General features: G+C 55.5%; 2 protein-coding genes across 8 annotated transcripts; one reads left to right on the top strand and one right to left on the bottom strand.

Moving 5' to 3' along the window:
* The first annotated feature begins 4,697 nt into the window (after positions 1-4,697).
* TRIM28 (tripartite motif containing 28) lies at positions 4,698-10,913 on the top strand. 4 transcript variants are annotated; one of them, XM_037047585.1, is made up of 17 exons: positions 4,698-5,392; positions 5,738-5,853; positions 6,066-6,198; positions 7,708-7,843; positions 7,920-8,036; positions 8,118-8,232; positions 8,355-8,501; positions 8,604-8,718; positions 8,795-8,901; positions 8,992-9,028; positions 9,117-9,165; positions 9,236-9,485; positions 9,575-9,894; positions 9,970-10,093; positions 10,185-10,271; positions 10,359-10,496; positions 10,576-10,913. In XM_037047585.1, the coding sequence occupies exons 1-17, from the start codon at positions 5,026-5,028 to the stop codon at positions 10,750-10,752; spliced, it is 2,535 nt and encodes an 844-aa protein (XP_036903480.1). In that variant the 5' UTR covers positions 4,698-5,025; the 3' UTR covers positions 10,753-10,913. The 4 variants fall into 4 exon arrangements, with proteins under 4 accessions (XP_036903480.1, XP_036903482.1, XP_036903481.1 ...); XM_037047587.1 differs by having other exon boundaries at positions 9,120-9,165; XM_037047586.1 differs by having other exon boundaries at positions 5,741-5,853.
* A 599-nt stretch (positions 10,914-11,512) lies between these two features.
* On the bottom strand, positions 11,513-14,100 carry CHMP2A (charged multivesicular body protein 2A). 4 transcript variants are annotated; one of them, XM_037047661.1, is made up of 6 exons: positions 13,958-14,100; positions 13,019-13,234; positions 12,162-12,341; positions 11,958-12,088; positions 11,809-11,870; positions 11,513-11,716 (listed from the first exon to the last, which is right to left on the bottom strand). In XM_037047661.1, the coding sequence occupies exons 2-6, from the start codon at positions 13,184-13,186 to the stop codon at positions 11,589-11,591; spliced, it is 669 nt and encodes a 222-aa protein (XP_036903556.1). In that variant the 5' UTR covers positions 13,187-13,234; positions 13,958-14,100; the 3' UTR covers positions 11,513-11,588. The 4 variants fall into 4 exon arrangements, with proteins under 4 accessions (XP_036903556.1, XP_036903560.1, XP_036903559.1 ...); XM_037047665.1 differs by having other exon boundaries at positions 11,580-11,716; positions 13,019-13,216; XM_037047664.1 differs by having other exon boundaries at positions 11,580-11,716; positions 13,019-13,227.
* Between the last annotated feature and the right edge of the window lie 367 nt (positions 14,101-14,467).

Here is a 14,467-nt window from a genome sequence, read left to right on the forward strand (position 1 = left end):
AAGGACACAAGGATTCCAGAAACACAAGGATTGTCTCTGGTCCGGGTTGGCTTTAGCTTGTGTCGGTTTCATAGCAACAGGGCAGAGCAAGCCTCAAAGGAAACAATGTATATTCTTTCTCTGGCCAGATTTCTCTGGAGGAGCTCTGTTCCAGTACAAGGTTGCAGCTGCCTCTAGCATAGTTCCCAGGCTGAGTCAGGCCGGGAGAGCAAAGCAGCTAAGAGACTAGGAGACTTTTACAGAAAGACTGAGAACTGAGGCTACGACAAAGCCAAGGTAGTGAGGGTCTTTCTATCCCTTCTCTGTAGACCCCTAGGTCCTTCCCTGACGGCCTGTCTCGACTGTGCCTGTCTTAGGTTACACCTCCCTTGAGGGGTCTTACCCATCTTTGGCTTAGCAGTCATCCACCCGGACTGAGCAGGGGGAAATGAGGGAGGCAGGGGCTGTGCTTCTGCCAGGAGGATATATTCTGTCTCCTTAGTGGCTCATGTCCCCAAGGCCTTATTACTCAATTTTAGCCATGGGCCCCTTGTTGTCTGTTAATGAGACTACAGTTCTTGAAACCAGGCAGGATGTCTCCCAACACCTATGTTCCCTGGGGGCCACACAAATTCCCTGGGAAGCAGCAGATGGGAGGGGTAAGGGTACCCACTGAGCCCAGGACTGGGCTGGACTCATACAGGCTATGGGGCTCTTGACACTATTTTCTCTTTGGGGATTGGTTTTTCCAATGTGAAATGTGGATTGCAATAGGCTGACAAATGACCCCCAAGGATGTATACATTGTAATCCCTTGAACCTGGAAGTGTTACCCTATAAGGAAAAAGAGCCTTAGCAATTTTTTTTTAAAGCTAAGTTGGACTTCTTTTTTTTTTTCTTAAGATTTTATTTATTTATGTTTAGAGGGGAAGGAGAGAGGGAGAGAAACATCAATATATGGTTGCCTTTTTTGTGCATCCCCTGCTGGTAGTTGGCCTGCAAGGAACCAGCCTGCAACCCAGGCTTGTCCCCTGACTGGGAATCCAACCGCGATCCTCTGGTTCGCAGGCCCGTGCTCAATCCACTGAGCTACCCCAGCCAGGGAGCCTTAGCAATTTTGATTAAAGATCTTGAAATGGAGAAGTTATCCTGAGTTATTCAGGTGGGCTTTCAATGTAAATGCACCTTTTAGGAGCATCCTTTTAGGAGCAAGGCCGAGGCAAATTTGACAACCATCTTAGTGTCCTTGGGCTGCCATAACAAAATACCATAGATGGATCCGCTTAAAAGCTGAAATACTTTTTTTTAAAGATTTCATTTATTTATTTTTAGGGAGAGTGGGAGGGAAGGAGAAAGAGAGGAGGAGAAACATCAATGTGCAGTTGCCTCCCGTGGGTCCCCCAAGTGGGGACCCGACCCGCAACCCAGGCATGAGCCCCGACTGGGAATTAAACCAGCGACCCTCCGGGTCACAGCCCGCGCTCAATCCACTGAGCTACGCTAGCCAGGGGAGAAATACTTTTTTTAAAAAAAGATTTTATCTATTTATCTTTAGAGGGGAAGGGAAGGAGAGAAGGAGAGAAATATCAATGTATGGTTGCCTCTGGTGAGTCCCCTGCTGGGAACTGGCCTGCAACCCAGGCATGTGCCCTGACTGGGAATCGAACTGCGATCGTGTGGTTCGCAGGCCCACGCTCACTCCACTGAGCTACACCAGCCAGGGCAAAAACCTGAAATGCTTTTCACAGTTCTTGGGGATGGGAAGTCCAAGATCAAAGTGCTGGTGTGGTAGGTTTCATTCTGAGGCCTCTTCACTGGGCTTATATGAACACACGTACATTGCTGTGTGTTCACATGATCTACGGTTGTGACCAAGCTTTCTGGTGTCTTTTCTTAGGAGGACACTGATCCCAATTCAAGGGCCCCAGCCTCATGACCCAACCTAAGTCTAATTACATCCCAAAGGTCCCATCTCCAAGGGCATAGCACAAGGGCAAGGTTGAAACACATGTACTTAGTGGCAGACACAATTCGGTCCATAGCAACAGCCCCCAGAGGAAAAGGCTCTGTGAAGATGTTGTTATTTTTTTTAACTTTTTAAAAAAATTTATTTAACTCTTGTTCAAGTACAGTTTTCTTTCCTGTATTCCCAGGAAGATGTTGTTATTGAAGACTGTTGTAACACAGCCACAGCTATGGAACCCAGGATCTTGCCTGGAGCCTTCAAAGAGGGAGCATGGCCTTGCCCACAGTTTGGTTCATGATTTTTGCCTCCAGCAGTGTGAATTCAATTTTTGTTTTAAGCCATCAAGTTTGTGATAATGTTACTGTTACAGTAGCCTTCTCTAGGCTTAGAGGATCTGATGCCTTCTCTGCTTTGCCTGTATTTTCAAGTTTGTCTTTGGCTTTCTGTCTCTCACCCTTCCATTTTCCCCTGGTACCCTTGAAATGGGAATCAGATCATGCCATTCCTACCTACAACTTAAGAATATCCCACTGAAAGCCACAGTGGCTGTGTTTATAATCACACAGCAGGCAGAAAACCCAAGCGCAAGTGTGGTTCATAGGAGAATGTACAAACAGAAGGGTATCTGAGTGATGGGACCCACACAACGAGGGCCACACACAGCCTCGTGGATGCATACTGTGGAATGAAGCCAGACAGGTTCCACACACAGACCAGCAAGGCTTGTCTGGAGTAGAACTCAGGATGGCCCTGGGTATGAGGGTCATGGAGGGTTCCTGGGAGCCAGAGGCATTCCCTTTTTTTTTTTTAAAGTTTACTTGTTTACTTACTGATTTTTACATTGAGAATAAGGGGTGGGGGAGGGCAAGAGAGAGGGAGATAAGTAGAACAACATCACTTTGTTGTTTTACTTATTTATGTATTCATTAATTGCCTCTCAAATATGCCCTGACTGGGGATCAAAACCTCTACCTTGCCGTATTGGGATGACCCCCTAACAGACTGAGCTAGCAGGCCAGACAGCATAAGGTGATACTGACTGTTCTTCGGTGTTGTCCAATGGGGGGACAGAGGCAGGATGTACCCAAGTCGTGTGGAACACCAGAACAAGTTGTGTTGGACCTCTGGATAGGCTGACTCCTCAGAGATGACCTCTGAGCAAGGCTTCTGCTCTTGCTATGCCTGTGCTAGATCCGCCAGTGCTGGGATGCCCTCTTGAGCTCCTGAGCTTGCTTGAGCCTGGTTTCTCTTTGATCTCACCCTCCCTTAATGATGTCTTGGCAATTCCAGAAGCCTGGTTTTCCCCATTTAGACAAGGGGTCTGGCAGTGGCTGCCATATACTGGTAAAGGTCCTGGGTCCAGAAGGAGGAAGGGGGAACTCTTTAGAGAGAAGAGCATGGGCCTGTGGCAGGTCTTTGAAACCACAGGACCAGTTGCCAGTTTAGTCTAGGGTCTATAACAGGGGTCCAGCCACCTCTAAGCACATTCTACTACTCCTCACAACACATTTCCCTACGTGCCTGGTCAACCTCAGGGCCTTTGCACTACTTTCTGCCTCAACTGTCTTTCCTGCAGGTGTTTGGACTCCCTTAGGGGAGTCCTCTTCCATAATACTCCTTACGATCGATCACCTACTTATTTTGACTCTTTGGCCCCTGACAACCGACCCACGCCTGCCTCCCATGATTTTGATGCCCAGCGCTTGATGGAGTCTTGGAAAGAGTCCTGCATACATTACTAAAGGACACCACATCTCGCTCAGTTCCGTGCCAGGTACGGATTTTCCTTCCCAATCATCCAAGGGAGGTCCAGCCCGAGTCTGGGGCTGCAGACAAGAGGGGAGGGCCGGTTGCAGGGCGGAGCTTCGCTGTTCGCTGCTGCTGAGGGGCGGGGCCTCAGCAGGGCTGGAACAAAGGCCTGCTCCGCGACAAAGCACCCCCAACCACGGCCCCAAACCCCGCGGGGAACAAAGGCAGGCCACACCCGCCCCGGGAGCGGAAGATACGCCTCCGTCGCCTCCAGCGGGCGCGCGAGGAGGTGATTGGGGGCTGCGCCTGCGACCCTGCAGTTGGGCGCGTGCAAACGCGGCAACTAGGGCAGGGTTTGCGGCTGGAGAGCTGTGCGTCCCCTCCAGGGACGAAACCCTCGGATAGGATTCACCCCCAAGAATCTCCCATCAGAATTTGGCCAGCGTTGAGGTTCGGGTTGCCCACCCGAAAAGGCATCGCAGACCATTTGCTCTGTAGCCATTTGGGAAAATTTCACGTTAAACAACAAAAGGTTAAGACCCAAAAGTCGGCCTCCTGGCTCTGAATGTCACTACCCCCAGGGCTGGGGACCCTGCTCCCCTAACTCGCGCCCGGTATCTCCTCCAGGTCTCAGCCTCGCCCCGTCACGCGAACGCCCGTGACGCAGCGATTGGAGACACCTCCCCGCCGCCGAAAGGGCGGAGATTGAAGTGGAAGCTCAGACTGCAGACCTGGCGCAGTACAGCGACTTAACTATGAGGCAGAGGGAGGGGTACCTCGCTCTAACAACGAGGCGCGCTCCGCCCACAAACTAGGTAGAGGCAGTGACGACACAGATGCCCCGCCCCTGCCTCCAGGGCCGCGCCGCTGTGGGATAGGCGGAGGTGGGAAGATCTACTCTGGCGCTTGCGTACTCTTGTCATCCCCAGCCGCGGCCTATCCTAGTCCCACCCCCGGAGCAAGATTTCCAGCGCGCGTGCGCGGCGTCGTCGGCGCCAGTTATTTCTGTCCCGCCCCCCGGCCTCGGCTCTTTCTGCAAGTGGGCGCGCGAGCGAGCGGTCGTTCGCGTGTCGCGTGTCGCGTGTCGTGGGTCTCCGAGGCCTGAGGAGGAAGCGTGAGCGGGGGCGGCAAGAAGCGAACAGGCAGTAGCCGACCGGGCGTCTGCAGCGCCCCGCGCGCAGCGGGCGGAGGCCCAGGCGGCGCTCGGAGGCGCTCGGCCTCGCAGCGGCGGCTGCGACCCAGCCGTTGGCGGCGAGTGTTTCTGCGCCTGCGCGGCGTGTCCCCCAGCCCCTACTCTTCCCCCCCCCCGGGGCGCCCACGGCGGCGTGAGAATGGCGGCGTCGGCGGCAGCGGCCTCGGCCTCGGCGGCGGCGGCCACAGCTGCCTCGAGCAGCCCGGGACCTGGCGAGGGGTCGGCGGGCAGCGAAAAGCGTGCCCCTGCCGCGGCCGCAGCTTCGGCTGCGGCATCTGCCTCGGGCTCGGCCTCCGCTTCGGCTTCGGCGTCGTCGCCCGCGGGGGGCGGTGGCGAGGCGCTGGAGCTGCTGGAGCACTGCGGCGTGTGCCGAGAGCGCCTGCGGCCGGAACGGGAGCCGCGCTTGCTGCCCTGTTTGCATTCGGCCTGCAACGCCTGCCTCGGACCGCCGGCGCCCTCCTCCGCCAATAGCGCGGGGGACGCTGGGGCGGCGGGCGACGGAGCCGGTGAGTCCCATCTGGCCCCTCCTCCATCTATGGCCTGAAATCCCGACTAGGCGTTCAGATAGGGAGTTCGTTTTCAGCGTATCGGTGGTGAGGTATTGCCTGGTCGGAAGGATAGTGTTTAGAGGGATGGTGGGCCGGATTGGGTGCGGGTAATAGGGTCTTGGCGGTGCGTTGAGATGGGGCGTCTGCTTTCCAGTTCGACGAACTAGTTTGGCTCCTGTGGGAGGGGAGGGGCTCGCCTTGCACAGACCGAGTATGGGGGTCCAGTGGTGGAGGTGCGATGGCTTTAAGTCCTGGATGCGAATGTACCGTGTTGTTGTTTTTTTTTTTGGTTCCTACTCTTCACAGTTGTGGACTGTCCCGTGTGCAAGCAGCAGTGTTTCTCCAAAGACATTGTGGAGAACTACTTTATGCGCGACAGTGGTAGCAAGGCTCCCACTGACTCCCAGGATGCCAATCAGGTATGTATGTCCTGCCTTAGCAGTAGGTTTTGGCCATGGGAACCCGGCACTACCCTAGGCACATGGTTACCAGCTCCAGGTTTTACTTTGCCAGAACTGTGAGGCTCTGGGCAGGCCATAAAGGCTAAAAGCACTACTTGGTTTTAAGGTCTTCGGGATGTGAATGCAGATCTATTTGGTATTTGTTTTCTGACTCTGCCTTTGCTCAGCAGTGCTGCACCAGCTGTGAGGATAACGCTCCTGCCACCAGCTATTGTGTGGAGTGCTCTGAGCCACTGTGTGAGACCTGTGTGGAGGCACATCAGCGGGTGAAATATACCAAGGACCACACTGTGCGCTCCACTGGTATGCAAGATGGACAGGGTGGCCCAGGCTGCCTTTGTATTTTTGCCACCGGCTGTATTTGATGAGGTTGCATGAGTCTCTCAGGCTTCTTCAGAGGTCACTGCTTAAAAGTCTGGGTGGCAGAACTGGGGAGTGTGGGCCTTTGGTGTGTAGTCTGCTGGCTGGGTGGGAAAGGAAAGGTCACAAGCATGTGCAGACAATACAATGCAAGGTGTTTGAAAAAGGATGTAAATGGCACCCTGGTGTCGCCTGGTACCTGGCTTAAGGCTCTAGGAGAAAGGCCTCTGGGCCAGAACAGGTTCTTGACAAGCTGGGAGAGCCTTTAGGTCATTAGTGACAGTGAGTTCTGGAAGTGGTTTATCTTTAGGGTATATATGCCAGGTTTCCAGACTTATATGTAAATATGCTGTCAGTGGTATGAAGATGGGTATAATAGTTTTCTGAGTTCACCTTGGTTTTTGGTCTGCATGTAATCACGAGTGGCTTTTTGGTAGCCATATCACGGCTGCTCCAGACCAGAGGACAATACTATTGGGAAGATGAGGATGGAGATGGTGGTTGTGGGGCATGAGGCACCAGGAGGGAAGAGTAGGTGTCCACAGGGAATCCTGGGTTTTAGGCAAGAGTCAGGGTGTAGGAGAAAGTGATATTGGAGGAGCCGAAGTCAGGGAGATAATGCTGTTACATAGCATTATCAATGTTACATAGCTTAGGCTGGATTGGTGTAGCCAGGGGGTTTGGGGCATTGGGGAGGAAAGAGGAACAGACTTCCAAGCATCTTTCTAATGGTGACAGACTCTGGAGCAGGACAGGAGGGCATCCACATGGTGTCTTGTTGTTTGGGTGGTAATGAGCACTTCCCCCACAGTAAGAGGGGTCCTGACACCTTTCTGGGTCCTGGTCTGATACCTCATCTCTCAGTGTGAGAAGCCTCTGAAGGGCCAGGGGGTTTTAAGAGGTTGGTGGCCTCTTAACAGAGGGGAGGGAGGGTCACCAGGCCTGGCTTCTGAGGAACTTGCCTGGATGGTATTCTAGGCTCTGATTTGCTTTCTGTGTGCCAGAGAGCAAATACTGTTTGTCCCGAGACTCACAGTAGCCAGATTCTCCTCTTCTGCTGGATAGAATCTTCTGTGAGTGCAGGAGGAAGAGGCCCAGTGGGGGTAGGGAGTAGTTGGAGGCATAAAAGCTCTCCAGTGTCTCTGGGGACAATTCCAATAGAGGAACAGCAGGGGGTGGTCCCCAGGCCATGATCCTCACATTTTGTCATAGCCAGAGCTGAAAGGGAGATGGAGCTGTTGAGGGTAGGAGGTGCGTGGTCTGTTGATTAGGCTTGGGATTGAGGGTTTTGAGAGCAAGGATCTGGCCTCTAGGCCTCTTTCCTGTCCCCTGCTGCAGGGTCCTCTATGTTTCATAATAGATAGTCCAGGGTTGCAGGACAGGCAGGCAGTGAGACCCCCTGACTTGGAGGGACTGAGCATGAGTTCTATCCTTATGGTACCCATTCCCTAGGGCCAGCCAAGTCCCGAGATGGCGAGCGCACGGTGTACTGCAATGTGCACAAGCATGAGCCCCTCGTGTTGTTCTGTGAGAGCTGTGACACCCTCACCTGCCGGGACTGCCAGCTCAACGCCCACAAGGACCATCAGTGAGTCCTGAGGCGGGGGCAGGGGCTCTGCCTGGTCCCATGCTCAGTGCCCAGGCCCACCTCTGTCTGCCCTCAGATACCAGTTCCTGGAGGACGCAGTGAGGAACCAGCGCAAGCTCCTGGCCTCACTGGTGAAGCGTCTCGGGGATAAGCATGCGACGCTGCAGAAGAACACCAAGGAGGTTCGCAGCTCGTAAGTGGATGCCTGGGCCATGGGGGTGCCCCAGGTGAGCATCTGCCTGACTGGACCTGACCTGGCTCACCCTCACCCCAGGATCCGCCAAGTGTCTGACGTGCAGAAGCGTGTACAGGTGGATGTTAAGATGGCAATTCTGCAGATCATGAAGGAACTAAACAAGCGGGGCCGGGTGCTGGTCAATGATGCCCAGGTACACCTGCAGGGAGCATCCTGGGGACTAGCACCCTCTGCTGGCTGCTCATGCCCTCCTTGTGTGGGGAGGGATCCTTGGGGCCTCCTCTTCTTCCTGATGCTGCCTCTTCGTACCCACAGAAGGTAACGGAGGGTCAGCAGGAGCGCCTGGAGCGGCAGCATTGGACCATGACCAAGATCCAAAAGCATCAGGAGCACATCCTGCGCTTCGCCTCATGGGCCCTGGAGAGTGACAACAATACAGCTCTCCTGCTGTCTAAGAAGTTGGTGTGTGCTGGGCATGCCTAGGTGATGGGTTGTAGACAGGTGCTGCCAGCATCCTGGCACTTTGTTCACTACCTGGGAACTCATACAATGCCCCACCCCCAGATCTACTTCCAGCTACACCGCGCCCTCAAGATGATTGTGGACCCCGTGGAGCCACATGGCGAGATGAAGTTCCAGTGGGACCTCAATGCCTGGACCAAGAGCGCTGAGGCTTTTGGTGTGTCTTGGTCTTCCCCTTGCTGCACTTGCCATCCCTCCAGGCACTGTGCCTTATGTCTGTCTCTCTCTCGCAGGCAAGATTGTGGCAGAGCGTCCTGGCACCAACTCAACAGGCCCTGCACCCATGGCCCCTCCACGGGCTCCAGGGCCCTTGAGCAAGCAAGGCTCTGGTGGTAGCCAGGTGAGCAGGGGAAGGGGATTCTTGGGGGGAGGAGTGGGGCTTGGTGTCTGGGGCACCTGCCCACTCAGGTCCAACCTGCTTTGTCCATAGCCCATGGATGTGCAGGAAGGCTATGGCTTCGTGTCAGGTGAGTGAGTCTGATCTGCCAGAGGGGGGAGAGCTCTAGTGTGCCAACTCTACCTTCCTACCCACTGTCTTGTCTTCTGTATTTCTACCAGATGATCCTTACATGAGTGTAGAGCCTCATGTGTCAGGCATGAAACGGTGAGTGTGGCTGTCCTTTTGAGCTGGGTGGGCACACAAACAGGGTGTTCACACCAAGCCCCATCCACAGGTCTCGCTCAGGTGAGGGTGAAGTGAGTGGTCTCATGCGCAAGGTGCCACGGGTGAGCCTGGAGCGCCTGGATCTTGACCTCACAGCCGACAGCCAGCCACCAGTTTTCAAGGTCTTCCCAGGCAGCACCACTGAGGATTATAACCTGATAGTTATTGAGCGTGGGGCTGCAGCTGCAGCTGCTGGACAGCCTGGAACTGCGCCCGGGGCCCCTGGGTCCCAGCCCCTCCCTGGCATGGCCATTGTCAAGGTGAGTCTGCCCCCGAATCATCGTGGCTGGCAAATAAGTGACATCTGCCTATGCCTGAACCCTGCTGAAGCCCCAGCATTTTATTTCAGGAGGAAGAGACAGAGGCTGCTATTGGAGCCCCACCTGCAGCCACCGAGGGCCCTGAGACCAAGCCTGTGCTGATGGCCCTGGCGGAGGGCCCTGGTGCTGAGGGCCCCCGCCTGGTCTCACCCAGTGGCAGCACTAGCTCTGGCCTGGAGGTGGTAGCTCCAGAGGGCACTTCAGCCCCCACTGGTGGCCCAGGTGCCTTGGATGACAGTGCTACCATATGCCGTGTCTGCCAGAAGCCAGGTGACCTGGTCATGTGCAACCAGTGCGAGTTCTGCTTCCACCTGGACTGCCACCTGCCAGCCCTGCAGGATGTGCCAGGGTGCGGAGGCTGTGGGATGTGCTTGGGGGATGGGCGTGCCAGATCTGCACAGTTCCTCATTCTTGTCTCCTGTAGGGAGGAGTGGAGCTGCTCACTCTGCCATGTGCCACCTGATCTGAAGGAGGAGGATGGCAGTCTGAGCTTGGATGGTGGTGACAGCAGTGGTGTGGTGGCCAAGCTCTCACCAGCCAACCAGCAGGTGAGGGTTGAGGCCATTACCTCAGCTACCCAGCAGGTGCACAAACCCCCACCCCCCAGCAGCTTTGACATCTTACCCCAACTGTCTATAGAAGTGTGAGCGTGTTCTGCTGGCCCTGTTCTGCCATGAGCCCTGCCGTCCCCTGCACCAGCTAGCCACTGACTCGAGCTTTTCTGTGGTGAGTCCTGGGATCTGGAGGGTGGGGTGGGGGACCAAGGGCAGGGGCTGCCTGGCCTCACCTTCAGCCTGTGGTCTCTGCCTGTAGGATCAACCTGGTGGTACCTTGGACCTGACCTTGATTCGCGCCCGCCTCCAGGAGAAGTTGTCCCCTCCTTACAGCTCACCCCAAGAATTTGCCCAGGATGTGGGCCGAATGTTTAAGCAGTTCAACAAGCTGACAGAGGTGAGCCTATGCAGGGGCAGGGGCAGGGGCTGGGGCATAGGGGAGATCAGGGAACCACCACCTCCATCTGCCTGTCTAGGACAAGGCGGATGTGCAGTCCATCATCGGCCTGCAGCGCTTCTTCGAGACTCGCATGAATGAGGCCTTTGGTGACACCAAGTTCTCGGCTGTGCTGGTGGAGCCCCCGCCGCTGAGCCTACCTGGTCCAGGCCTGAGTGCCCAGGACTTGTCCAGTGCCGCTGGTGATGGCCCCTGAAGCTGGGCCCCCCTGGGCCAGCTCAGCCTGCCTGGGTCTTGTTCTCTCAACCCCATCCTTTCCCTCCGGTGGCCTGGCTCGCACTCCTTGGTAGCCCCATTTCCCAGTCCCTCACAATACGGTTTTTACTTCTGTGGATTTAATAAAAACTTCACAAGTTCCTTGGGTGTTGGTCAGTGGGGGCAGTGTTCTTGGGACCTGGTCTCTGCCTGCATTTATGCTTCCCCAGATTCAGGCAGGTTAGGGTTAGGGATGTGGGCACTTTCCCCCACCCTTTTGCATGTCCAGGGGAGTGGGGAGGAGTATCCCAGTTTGGCTTCAGTGATGTGGAAAACACCAGGTGTTCAGGAGGGTTGCATACACCTCAAACTGAAAAGCAGTGCCTTGTAGGTGGGCTGTTCCAGGTCTGTGGGTGTGCAGGGTGGAGCCCCAGTTGTGTACCATATACTGGACCTGACCTTGCACTTGGCTGTAACCACTTCTGTGAACTGGAAGGGGAGACTGCCACTCTGCCAAGCTGAATTGGGAAGTATGTCCCTGGCAGGTAGGTTTAAGCTTCCAGGAACACACCATCTGGGGGTTATAAAGTTGAGGCCCACATACTAGATTCCAGGGAGGGGTTAGTCCATCCCAGCCCACACCTAACTCATCTGGTTGATCCCTTGACAACCATGCTGAGTGGCCCACATGGAGCCCTGAATGTAACTCCTAAGGAATCCCAGACTGGCCCACAGGAGGCCAGCCACACAGGCCTAGGAACTAGTGTCCAATCTCTTTATTACAGAAGGGGCACAGTGAAAAAGCATCCACTGGGCCCCTAGGGTAGGCTGGGGCTGTCAGTCTCTCCGTAGGTTCTTGAGACGTTCCTCTAGGTCTGCATCAGCATCCACCAAGGCTGAGGCTGCGGCCTCTGCTTTCTTCCCACCAGTTGCCACACTGAGGGAGGCTCCAGTGGAGGGGAGGTCTGTAGAGGGGAGGGGGTTAGAGATCCTAGGGAGCAGCAATGGGAGGGATGTGTGTGGACAGGGACCCAGGCCCAAGGTTTGTAGCACTCACTGGACAGTTCATCTGTCAGGCTCAGTCCCAGCTCGTCCAGGACCTGGGACACAACAGCATCACTAGGGAAGAGAAGAGGAACTATGAGGATCACTGAGTCCCCCTGTGAAGGCCAGGCCTTAACTTCCACCCCCCACCTCTCCACAAACCTCTCCTCTTCATCCTCCTCATCACCCATGGCATCATCAATAGCATCATTCATCATCTCCTCCTTCATGTCCATGATCTCTGCCTGCCGCTCAAACTCCATCATGATCTTCTGGATCTGGGGCAACTTCAGCTGCAAGTGGGGGGAGGATGAGTGCTGTCCCTGAGGTTGGGGCTGGTAGTGATGGGTTTGGGGAGAGACACACCTGTCTGTTCATGGTGCCCATGGCCTTGGTGACGCCTTTCATGGCTTGCGCCATTGAGTTGTTAGACTTGAGTGTCTGGATCTTGAGGGACACAGCCTGGATGTTGGCCCGCATCAGCACAAACTTGCGCACATACCGACGTGTGCGTACCAGGTCCTTTGCCATGATGCGCACCGCATCCTGAGGAGGGGACAAAGGTGGCAGGGAGCCACCGTTCCCATGAAAGTTTTCAGAGAATTCCCTGTGGCTAAGCAGTGCTCACAGCTCCCTCCCAGGCACTCCAGGCTCCTTTAAGTTGCTTGACCTGGCTGGAGTCCCTTGCCTTAAAACACCCATTTCTGAATTTTCACCCTGGCCAAAGAATCTTCCCCCCCCCCCCCCCAGGTCACTTATCCAAAGTTCAGCTGTTGACTCCCTAAACCTCTTCCTGGCCTTGCCTATCCCAGGAAATGGTACCACCTCAACCCAGCTGCTCAGACCCAAATTCCTCACCAACCACAGGCTCTACTCACTATTGGTTTAGGCAGGCTGTCCTCTTCACCTGTAGGTCAGAGTGTACTCCAGGCCATGTCTCCTGCAGTAAACTGTTTCCACTGAGCTCACCTACACTCCCTCATCTAGTATTTGCTGCTTTAATCTCCACTGGCTATCTTCATTGAAGATTTGCCTTGGATATTACCCCCCAAAAGGCAGGCTTTATAGACCCCCAAACTAGGAAGGCCCTGTTTACCCTTCACTCCATTTTACTCAAAGCACCTGCTTGTTGGTATTCCTTTCTGCTTGCTGCCATCATAGCAGTGACTGGGTACACAATAGCACCTAATTCTGTACTTCAGCCCCTGCCCGGCTGCACTCACCATCTGGCCCTGCTTGGCCATTTTCTTGATGTCTGCGATGATTTTCTTTTCCTGGGTCTCTAGCTTCTGTCGCTCACGGTCCAGCTCTCGCATAGCGCGGTTCAGGGCTCGTTGGTTCTGCCGCAGCAGCTCCTCTGGCGTTTTCCGGCGCCCGAACAACAGGTCCATGGAGGCAGGAGCCCGCTGGTGGGCCTGGGACTATGCGAAACCTAGCTTCTGGTTGGCATGGGGCCCCAAAAAGTGGCAAGAGGCAGCATGTATGGAGGGGCGGGACAGGCAGGGTTGTGTAAGACGGGAAGGGGCGAGTAGGGAGAAAGGGTATATAGTGAATGGAAGACCAAAACAGTGCTACCGGAAACGTCGGGGAAGTCCTACGGCCACAGTGGGGACAGCTGTGCCTAAAAGCCAACACAGCGTTCCTGTACCAGCCCCTTCATCACAGTGCCTCAAGTAGGCTCTAGGCTTCCGCCTCCCGCTGCAGACAGGGGTGACGCCCTGTTGTCTCTGATGGACTGAGGCTGGAGGTGCGTGGTTGGGCGTCAACTGGGGCATTTGGGACCCCGAGAGTCAGGGTAGCGGGAGTTCCTCACGGGAGGGCAGGATACGTGGAGGCCCCGAATGCCAAGCTGACAGAGAATGGACGGCATTCAGATCCCGGGACTCTGAAAGTTGAGGGAACCTCTGTGCTGAGAGTACATTTAGGAGCATGGGGGAACCCTGTAAACCTAGGGCTGTAGAACGGGCGGGCGGTGTCCACACAGGCCAGGGTCTGAGGGCCGTGGGGGCCTTGCGCCCCGAGAGCAAGGTGGCGACGCACACCCTGATGGTGAGCCAACAGTCCCAGGAAGAGCAAGGCTCAGGACGACCCGGTGAAGAGCCCCTCCTACCTGGCTGCCCACGCACCCACCCGGGACCCGAGGCCCGGTAGGGGCCACTCACCGAAGCTGGGACGGGGACCCACTTCCGCTTCCGGGTTACGAGCCTCTTGCTCGGTTCCCGGGCGCGGTGGTCTACGAGAAACCCTCCGGTTCTGTTGCCTCTGCGGTCGCCGCCTTTTCCGGAGTAAACGACCTGACGTCACAGGCCCCGCCTAATCCGAAACGTGGGGAGGTGGCTTAAGCGCGCGTGCGCACACGCCCTATTAACAGACCGGCGCCGAAAGTGCATGCGCACCAGCTTGGTTTCACCGCAGCAGGCCAAGGATGTGCACAGGTTCGAGTCTTGCGGCAAGAAATCGAGTCACATCCGGAACATGAGACCCCCGAAATGTTGTTGCACCTTCGACCTCTTCCCCAACACACCTCGGAAGCCCTACATCCCATTATTAACTCACTACTTGGCCCAGTCTTCAAGGAACTTTGACCCTCTCCTTGATGTATATGGACCTCAGACACCTGGTGCCAGGAACCAGGAAAGGTATCTCCTCCACTGGCCCACCCACCCATGGCA

Source organism: Sturnira hondurensis, unplaced genomic scaffold (genome assembly GCF_014824575.4).
Source record: "Sturnira hondurensis isolate 20B ecotype Veracruz unplaced genomic scaffold, ASM1482457v3 Scaffold0006199, whole genome shotgun sequence".
Classification (NCBI taxonomy): domain Eukaryota; kingdom Metazoa; phylum Chordata; class Mammalia; order Chiroptera; family Phyllostomidae; genus Sturnira; species Sturnira hondurensis.